This window comes from Rhinolophus hipposideros (genome assembly GCF_964194185.1).
Source record: "Rhinolophus hipposideros genome assembly, chromosome: 6".
Lineage (NCBI taxonomy): Eukaryota > Metazoa > Chordata > Mammalia > Chiroptera > Rhinolophidae > Rhinolophus > Rhinolophus hipposideros.
In genome coordinates this window covers 50,868,247-50,878,684 of record NC_138052.1, presented here as the reverse complement: position 1 = coordinate 50,878,684, position 10,438 = coordinate 50,868,247, and the positions used below count along the sequence as shown (strand labels likewise).

At 41.6% G+C, this 10,438-nt stretch overlaps 1 protein-coding gene across 1 annotated transcript; it reads left to right on the top strand.

Moving 5' to 3' along the window:
• Positions 1-3,089: 3,089 nt before the first annotated feature.
• Positions 3,090-6,639, top strand: ATP5MC3 (ATP synthase membrane subunit c locus 3). The gene is made up of 5 exons (XM_081051389.1): positions 3,090-3,223; positions 3,419-3,530; positions 4,680-4,757; positions 5,301-5,494; positions 6,174-6,639. The coding sequence occupies exons 2-5, from the start codon at positions 3,492-3,494 to the stop codon at positions 6,286-6,288; spliced, it is 426 nt and encodes a 141-aa protein (XP_080907515.1). The 5' UTR covers positions 3,090-3,223; positions 3,419-3,491; the 3' UTR covers positions 6,289-6,639.
• The last annotated feature ends 3,799 nt before the right edge of the window (positions 6,640-10,438 follow it).

The window sequence follows — 10,438 nt, the reverse complement described above, 5'->3', positions numbered from 1 at the left end:
ATAAATTTTAGCCTAAACCCTCTGGCTCTCTGAGAGGACATGTGAGGTGGATATGCTTTCTCAGTTTTTAAAGTCTTTTTTCCTCCAGCAAATAATTATTGGACCTTTTCTCTTTCTGTATGTCTGTGATTATCTTTCTCTGTTACACACACACACACACACACACACACACACACACTTAAAGATACAACATCTGCTCTTGGAGCAGCTAATATTCTTCATAAATATTTAAACTCTAAATAATAGAACCTGCAAAGGACCTATTCTCTCCTCTTCGAAACCAGTTCATCTGCTTATTGACATGTTGACAGTACAGGGCTTGAACTTAAGATTTCACCTCTCCCTGCCATAGGCATCTGCCCGTGTGTACTCTGGAAGAGATTCCGTTAGGGGTCCTGGCTTCCCTCCTGCCTCCTCCTTCTCCTCTTCCTTAACAGTTACTAACCGATTTATGGTTGAAGGGATAGGAGCTTCCTGTAAACCAATTCCATACACAAATCCACTTAGAATAAATTTTCCCTTAAGAGGATCTATTATTGAAATATAAGACATATGACTGCGGACGGAAAAAGGGCCGCATGTTAAACCTGACAAGCTCAGGAGACTGAAAATAACCACATAGGATGGCGTGAACATAAAAATTCCTAACTCAAGTAGGCCATGGCAGGATGTCACATCCTTGGCCTGTAGCTTCCTTGACAAAGGTCAATCTTTACCTTAAGTGAGCCTGTCTGTCGTCTTCTTGCATCTAAGATAACATACCCTTTGGAATGTCAGAGTAATCCCTTTTTCCAGACCCCCCCAAGGGGCACATCCCATCATACCAGAGCAGGAAACTACAAAATCTCTCATTGTTATCTTGTTCCCCAAATACCATCTCTATGTGCTGTAAAATGCTATTGAATATCCTATATCCACCAATGTAAAAGAAGTGTGTGTCTCTCCATTTTGCTTTTTATCCAATCCCAGAGATTTACCTGCTTTGCTTTCTCCCACCCCCTTAATCTGCAACCAATGGATTTCATGTAACCTTCCTCCTTGGATTCTGATATATAAAATAAGTTGCAAAACGGCCATTTTCCAGAGCATTTTCTCAATCCCCTGAGACTTTGCTTCCCGGCAATTGTCAGTTTGGCTCAAATAAACTCATAAGCTTTCTCTTAGGCTGAATGTCTTTTCGTTGACATGATGCTTAATTTTATATATTAACATGAATGGCCATGAGGGTGCCTAGATTAAACATGATTCCTGGATGTGTCTGTGAAGGTGCTTCTGGATGAGATTAGCATTTGAATCTGTGCATATATTCAGTAAGAGCCATTTTTCTGAGACATTTCTGTATTTGTCTGAAGAAAATGATTTGTCCAAAGTTACCAAAAATGAGTGTTAAAGTCGGGTAGGTTTTGAAAACACTCAGACTTTATTTCTTTAGTCTCCAATGTGGATGAGCATTGAGGACCTGAATAGAACAGAAAACAGAGGAAGAAATCATTTACCCATTTTTTTTCTTGTCTCACTGTTGAGCTAGAACATCTCATTTTCTCTGGCCCTCATACTGGGAATTGCACCACTGGCCTCCCTGATTTTCAAGCCTTCAGATTCTGAATTACTCCACCGGCTTTCTTGGGTCTCCAACGTGGCAATGGCAGATCATGAGCCTTCTCAGCTTTTCATAATCATATGAGCCAATTCCTCATAATAAATCTCCTAAATCTTCTTTTATGTGTGTGTGTGTGTGTGTCTGTGTGTGTGTGTGTGTCCGTCCTATTGATTCAGTTTCTCTGGAAAACACTGACTAATATAATCACAGGACACCATATCCTTCAGGTAAGAACGGAGAAAATATACTACGGTAGTTATCTTTGACATGCACATGTGAAGTCATGTGAACTATCTCTTTTATGGGCTAAAGATTGAGCCTAAATGACTAACTTTCATGTAATTTTGAACCATTTGCATTTGACATTGGATTAGTGACAAAGTCTTGTTTATTCTTCAAGTTTTAATTCTCAGGACTTCTCCCCAGGCTTGCTGCTAGGCGATACTGTACCTCTGTGCTAACGAGAAAAAGATGAGCCCTGTGGGTCCGTGTCATCCGCGCCAGGGCTATAGGTGGAGAGCTGGACTTCTGCTCCCGGTCACCCCTTCAGCTGGGCATACTAGATGTTTGATCTTTTATGTTGACTTGCCTCACTTCCGTTTGTTAGCATTACTAAGTCGAATGTACGGGGGCTTCAAGGACCTACCAGAAGTTCAGTAAAAGCCATTTTTCGGAGACATTTCTGTACTCATCTGAAGAAAATGACTTGTCCAAAGTTACCAAAAACCGGTGTGACAGTTGGGTAAGCTTTGAGAATACTCAAGGCTTTCTTTAGTCCCAGGCCTTACATGAAGTATGTTACAATCCCTTAATTCTTCCAACCATAGAGCAGGAAGAAAAACTGACCTCCCTCACTTGACAAAAAGAGCCAACTTTGTGCCCAAATTCACAAAACTCTCAGATCTATTCATTTGCTAATTTCTTTGTCCCCGGACTTCTAGGTCAGGCCCTCTGTCCCCCGAGGATTAGCCATACATCTGGCATCCTTTCCAGATTCCTGTAGAGAAATGTATTCACTCTGCTGGGGACCCCAGTATCTTCTGCCAAGTAGTGAATGAACCCCTTCTACACACACACACACACACACGTGCACACTCACACACACACACACACGTACTCACACACACGTACACACGTACACACACACGTACACACACACACACGTACACACACACACACACACGTGCACACTCACACACACACACACACACACACACACTCCTATTTCAGAGAATGACCAGGAAGAGGAAGCCTCTACTGAAAAGCAACTGATAAAGGGCAAATTTCACAAGGTATCGAGTGAAAAGAAAAAGTAGCAGTTTCCTCCCGCCAGCTCGGAGCAAAACCTCTTTGTCGGGGCTGGTTTCCAATTTCTTCTTTCTGTCTCTCCTTGACCGCCCACCGTCCGCCAGCCCAGCGCCGGATGGCTGCCGGACTCCTTCCCAACCGGTTACCAATAAAGTTATTACAAAGTGACCTTGAGCGTCTTCCCCGCCGCCCCCGATTCCCCGCCTTTTCCATCCGGGTGCCCCGGCCTCGCATAAGAGCCGCACCGCGCCTGCGCGCCCAGCGCCACTCCTTCGACCTCTGCCGCCGCCGCCGCCGCCGCCACCTCCCGGGACGGTAAGCCCAGGACGCGGGAGCAGGGCCTGGCCGGGCCGAGCGGCGCCCTTGGGGACCCATTCATTCTGCTGGCGTGTCGCTGGGCGCGGGGCCCAAGCGGACGGCGTGCACAGAAGCCCGCGGGACCTGAGGGTGGGTGGGGGTGAGGACAGGCCCTCGGAGGGCACTTGACCTTAAGCCTCTTTGCCTCCTCAGAGAGGAAGCGGGAGAGGAGCCCACGTCGCCTGTCACCCGAGTCCTCCAGCCGCGCCGCCCCGAGGAGTGTAAGATGTTCTCCTGCGCCAAGCTTGCCTGCACCCCCGCTCTGGTGCGTAGCCCAGGCTGGGCCGGGAGCGTCCACGTTGTTGAATGGGGCGCCTCCGGGCGGCGCCCATCGCCCGCTTGCGACAGTTGTCCCCTGACCCCTTAACCTTTGTGTCCCCTTCTCCCTTTCCTCCTAACCCTGGGCAGCGCGCTCTGCCCCTGCCCCCACCCGAGGCCTAGCTGTCAGGCCCGCGCGGTGTAGGTCAGGCCCTCCTTGCGCGCGGGCCCGGCGCGCCCCCCGCCCCCGCCGCCTCGGTGACTGCGGGGTTGGTGCCTGCACGGAGGTGGGGGCACCGGGATGATGCAGGCGGCCACCGAGGCCTGCTGCAGCGCAGCGGCGCTCTCCTTTGCCTACGTATCTGTAGGTCAAACCCGCTGCTGCAGAGAGAGGGACTTTGCCTCACCCTGTGTGGGTGGCGGAAGGTGGCGGAGGAGTCTAACGCCTTTCTTCCTGCGTCTGAAACGTTATTTCCATAACCTTTTTGGAGGCTTTAGGTGAAGTGAAGATCTGGGAGACGTGTCCTAGAGAATCAGATCTTGGTTCTGAAGGGATTTTCTGTGACCTTACTTTAGTGGACACTCAAGGGCAGGCAGACAGCTGGTCTGGAAGATGGCCCTGTGGTCAGAGTGCCTCACCGATTATTCGTACTCGGATGTAGAATTGCTTAAACTGCTTTTTAATTTCATGAATAATGGACGTACGGGAATACCTTGGAAATAAATGGTCAGAGCCCATATTAACTGATGAGCTATTTTAAATGACAGTCTTTTGTCATGACACTTGTTGGTCCTCTTAAACTTACCAAAGCCTATGGGGTGTTTATTGTCGTTTTTCTGATCTGAGTTGTAGCACCACAATAATTGAAATTTTAAAAGCAATACCTATTTTTAAGTAATTGTGAGAAATTTTGCATAGTGTATTGCGAGTAGCTTATGAGGCAAGCTTTGAAATTTCATTGGCAACTTTAAAACTATTGAAATTGCTTCATGTATTGAAAATGACCTAAGAGCCAAGATATGTGCCAATACAGAAGAATAATGAACTTTCTGATTCATTTTTGCTGCTTGCTTTTTAGAACTCATGCTGCAAGAAGGGTCTTTGAAGTCTTATCTGTATTCTTACTTATTACGTGGAATCTTTTTTCCTTAATAGATCCGAGCTGGATCCAGAGTTACATACAGACCAATTTCTGCATCAGTGTTATCCCGACCAGAGGCTAGGACTGGAGAGGTAATAGTAATAATAGAATTTAAGTGACACTCCCAAGTAAATCTTATGGTTTTGATTAAAGTGAAGACAAAAAAAAAAAAAACAACAACACAGACCCTCATTAATTCATGGTTTGAGTGAAATCCTTTTTGTCCTTTTACCCCAAAAAATGTGCAGAAGATGAACCAGTAAAATAAATTTCTGTATCCAACATATATCCACCGAGTTGGCTAAGAAATATAGTCAGTATGTATATTTAAGTATTTAGTTTTGGGTTGCCTATATTTAAGATTATAGTAGCTACAGTCATTGAAAAGCCTACTCTATGAAAAAGCATATGCACATACACTGTTTCTTAATTTTCAACAAACTTATAGGATGTAGATACTGTTATTTCTACAAGATTGGAATTATTCTAAGCCCTTGATATTTTTCTGTTGTGCCACACCACACACATTCAAACTTGGCTACAAAATAGAGAACTAGTTATTTTGGCAATATAGTAATTAAAATAGCTATCTGTGATGACTGATTTGACCTTTGCCTTTATTTCCTTTTCTTTAGGGCTCTACGGTATTTAATGGGGCCCAGAATGGTGTGTCTCAGCTAATCCAAAGGGAGTTTCAGACCAGTGCAATCAGCAGAGACATTGATACTGCTGCCAAATTTATTGGTGCAGGTGCTGCAACAGTAGGAGTGGCTGGTTCTGGTGCTGGTATTGGAACAGTCTTTGGTAGCCTTATCATTGGCTACGCCAGGTAATTTCCATTGTGAGATAAGCTAGTTTAAGAGCATGCTTAAAATAGTTGGAAATTTAGAAAACTAGTGAAATAATAATAGCTACTTTGTATTGAGTACCTCCTTTATGTCTTGCATTATATTTTGAGGGCTTTACATGCATTATCTCACTTAACTCCCCTTAACACCTATTGGAGATACACTCCAGTTTACCTGTGAAGGACTAGAGACACAGGTCTCTCAAGGTCATAGCTAGTAAGTGTCAGAAAATAAATTGTACTGCCATTTGGATTTACAGTCTGCATTCTCAATTGTTAAGCTATACTAAGAATATACTAGAGCAATTCTTTAAAAGTATCAATTTCCATTTTGTTATTTAAGACCTTATTTCTAAACTATCAGATCTTAAAAGTTATAGAGCATACTTTCACAGGGATAAGAAAATGTCAGAACCCTCCAAAATGGGTGAAGACTAACCATTTATATTGACATACAAAGACAGCTTTCTCCCTTTCCCCCATGTGATTAGGATTGAGGAGAAAGGAATGTCAAAAGCCAAAGCAAAAGATATAGACAAATGCTTTTCCAGTACTTTCCAGTTTACAAAGATCACATTAGTAATCTGATTCTTTAACATTTACCAAACAATTGAAATTCAAATAATATCTCAACGTAACAGTTGTGTTGTGTCTCTTTTAGAAACCCTTCGCTGAAGCAGCAGCTGTTCTCATATGCTATCCTGGGATTTGCCTTGTCTGAAGCTATGGGGCTCTTTTGTTTGATGGTTGCTTTCTTGATTTTGTTTGCCATGTAACAGAAATTACTGCTTGAAATGTTGGCATTCATCTTAATTACGGATTAATTGTGTATCTTACTGTGACTCCGAAAACTATAGTATTGGTGTCATGGAAATATACGTTATTTCCAAAGTCATTTCATTAAAGATGAAAACTGTAATTTTTGCTGTGATTTGTACTTCCCTAAATTTAGATCCTCATAAAGAAGGACGTGCGTTCAGGCAGATGCTGTTCAAGTCAAAGGGGACTACAGCAGTTGCCTCACTGATGAAAAAGATCCTAATGTAATTTTTATGGGAATTCTTTTATATAGTGTTCTGCACATTGTAAATTATAGGGCTTTTGTTCATTAAATGAGAAATATTTGAGTGCTTTGAGCTTCTATGAGATATAATTAATTAAACCAAGATAGTTAATTGCTTAAGATGATTTTGTGTTTTTAAAGGCCAACATGAATCCAATATTGGAAGCAGGATCACCTTCCAAGACTAACTTTGCTGGTCTTTCACAGCTGGATCTAAAAATCATGTCAGCTTTTTAGGATTTGAAACCTTGTAAAATGTGGGTGGGAGGCAATTTTTGCTTTTCAGTAAGTCTTAACATTAAGCAGTTGTGTGTCTATAATGAATCTATCTGCCTTCTAAGAAGAAACTCAATCTAGCAGCTAGTTTCTTGCCTACACAAGGCTAATTAAAAACCAAGTACCAATTTGTAAACTGAATTGGCTACATTTTTAAAGCCAACAGTTGCTAAAGCATTGCTTATCATTGATACAGATGTTTATAGTAAGAGTCTTGGGAATGATAGTTGGTTCAACAGTATTTTATTACTAACAGTATATGTTGCTTCTTGGTCAAATCTTTCCTATGAAAAGGAAGAAAGTGGTATTGCTATAGAAAGACTGAGTTTTCCCCCTAGCAAATATAGTACCACTCTACCATTTCTCATCTCAGTTTTAGGGTTTCTGCGAAGATTAGGATGATAATTAGGAAACCTGCATTTTACTTCTTTAATGCCTAATATGATTTAAATTGAGAAAGAGCCATCAATTACCAGGGTTTCTCAGAGTGCAGAGGAAAGACCACCTCCATCAAAATCACCTAGGATATCTGTTTAAAATACAAATCCCTGGGCTGTTGACCCACTAAATTTGAATCTTGGGCCATGACACTCAGCTGTCTGCTTTTTAAAAAAGATTTCCCAGCTAATTTTTTACACACTGTTAGAGAATCACTAACTTACATGCGTACTTCCCACTGTCTGTAAAGTGAAACAAGGCCATGGAAAAACTAATGAGCTAAAAAGTTACTATTGCTTTTTGGTTGGTTAATCATCTAGTCTATATAACAAATTCCTGGAGCCTTCAGTATTTTCTTGAACAGTACTACTCAGTATTTGAACTTGGCAATGTAAATAGAAAGTACAGTATTACTATGTTACCCTGACTATAACACCTAGCAGGACAATCAGCTCTAATGCATCTTTTGGAGCAAAACTTACTATAAGATCTGGTCTCATAGGTCCGGATCTTATATTAAGTTTTGCTCCAAAAGACGCAGTAGAGCTGATTGTCCGGCTAGGTCTTGTTTTCGGGGAAACATGGTATATAATCCAACAATTCCACACCTTGGTATATATCCAAAATAATTAAAAACAAGTGTTGAAACAAAAACTTGTATTTGAATGTTGATAGCAACACTATTCACTGTAGCCAGAAGGTAGAAACAACCAAATGTCCATCAACAGCTCAATGGATAAACAAAAGAGTATATCCATATAGTGGGATATTATTCAGCCATAAAAAGGAATAGAGTAAACCTTGAAAACACGTTAAGTGAAAGCAAGACAAAAGGCTGCATGTTGTATAATGCGATTTATATGAATAGACAAATCAGTGATAACGCGGGGCTGAGGAGAGGGGGAAATGAGGAGTGACTGCTTAACTGGGTATGGGATTCCTTTGCAGGTAATAAAAATGTTCTGGAATTAGATAGTGGTGATGGTTGCACAACACTGTGAATGTACTAAAGGCCACTGAGTTTGTACACTTTAAAATGGTTAAAATAGCAAATATATTTTACTATTAAGTACTGTACTATTAACACAAAGTACATAGTATAAATCATAGCAAATTTTTTAAATTCTGGGGAAATGCTTAGATTAACTAGTCCTCTGTTACAAGTTCATTTGAATAAAATCAACTTTGGTTTTGTTTTGTTTTTTACAAAGCAAAACTCTTCTTAGTGCTGGTTTGGTGGTTGGTTGAAGGGGCATGAAACATTGATTCTGGAACAAGGTTTTTTGCAAGAGATGCTCCATCTGAGGAAATCTGAAAATGGAAAGGAAGTATCTGTTCTGTGGCTGCCTGACCGCCATGTTACTGAGCAAAGAAAAAATAGTCTTTAGAAAATCAGTATAACTGAGAAGTACAACCAGTACAACCACAGACTTACCTAGAAGGGAAAAAGATACATTGCGTCAAAAAATCAACATCCTGGAGTATATCCCTCTACTGCATTTTTATTTCCAGTAACAAGTTTCTGACATTGAAGTCCATCACTGGAATACATCTGACAGCAGAAATGTTTATTGTGCACCCTTTTTACAGGAAGTACCACCTCCCTTATGAAGTTCATGAGCCTTACAAATATTAATGGTAAATGCTTTTCACTAACTTAGTTTCTGAACAGGCCAATAAGATTATTTTCCATCAAATACCAAGTGAATTCATTTTGATAGAGTTTGGCCTGTTTATAAAATCCAATGGGCAAGAGCACTTGAGAGAGGTAGAGTGCCCATTTGACTATATTTCTTCAGAATATACTTCCCCAAAGCTTCAGTTTTCCAGTATACTTTTTTTTTGGTATTGTTACTTTTCCTCAATACAGAAATGTGAGTTTTAATGCCTTTGGGATTAACTCAAAATACAGGTTTGAGTATGAAATGTGTGTTTGAACTAAAGAGAAAGTCATCTAGCCACAAAAACTAGGTATATATGGAAATAACTAAAGCCAAGTAGAATGGTGAGTTCCAGAAGAATGGCAGTAAGTACTAAGATGTTTGGAGGAGGTAGAATTTCCAGCAATGGAATCACATGAAGAAGTGTTATTCATCTACAAATTAGGATAAACCTTAAGGAATTGGTAGAATGAAGACAGGCCAGAAGAGGGTATATTTATTGGCTAGTGAATAGCATCAGGAAAGGTATGTGAGGAAAAAAAGCTGCATGGGTATGGAAGGGAAATAGTGTGAGATAAGGCTGCAAATGTAGGCTGGGGCCAGGTTATGTAAACTGGCAGATGTAACAAGGTGGATTTTATTCATGTGACCACAGCCAGCCATTGAAGATTTAGAGCTGTGTTTTAGAAAGATTAATACAAGACCCGTGTGCAGGATGGACGAGCCAATAGTGATCAGTGGTTTCTATAGGAGCTTTTTTTTTCTTCTGTTTTTTTTAAAGATTTTTATTGGGGAAGGGGAACAGGACTTTATTGGGAAACAGTGCATACTTCCAGGACTTTTTTCCAAGTCAAGTTGTTGTCCTTTCAGTCTTAGTTGTGGAGGGTGCCATTCAGCTTCAAGTTGTCCTTTCAGTCTTAGTTGTGGAGGGCGCAGCTCAGCTCCAGGTCCAGTTGCTGTTGTTAGTCGCAGGAGGCGCAGCCCACCGTCCCTTGTGGGAGTCGAACCAGCAACCTTGTGGTTGAGAGCCCACTGGCCCATGTGGGAATTGAACCAGCAACGTTCAGATTTAGGAGCATGGAGCTCTAATCGCCTGAGGCACCGGGCTGGCCCCTCTATAGGAGCTTTGCTAAAGTAATGAGGGTCTAGTCTAGGCTGGTGGCAATGAGTTTTTAAAAAGCCTACTAAGTTTTATCAGTAGGAATTGGTATCTAGACCTTGGGAACCAGTTAGGAGAGGAGAGGGTGTATGTGCATCAAATTTAAGTGCCACTCCCTGTGCTAGGGACTTCACATATGCTACGTCATTGGGATTACTTTCCAATAGGCAGAAAAAAAGACTTGGGTTAAACAACTCCCAAAATCACATAGCCATTAAGTGGCAAATGATCCAGATTCAGATCTTCCTTGATTCCAAAGTCCGTTGTGAGGACAGAGCCAAGAGTGCAGTTACCAGGCTCTCGGCCTGGAAAGTTGCTGGCTCAGATAG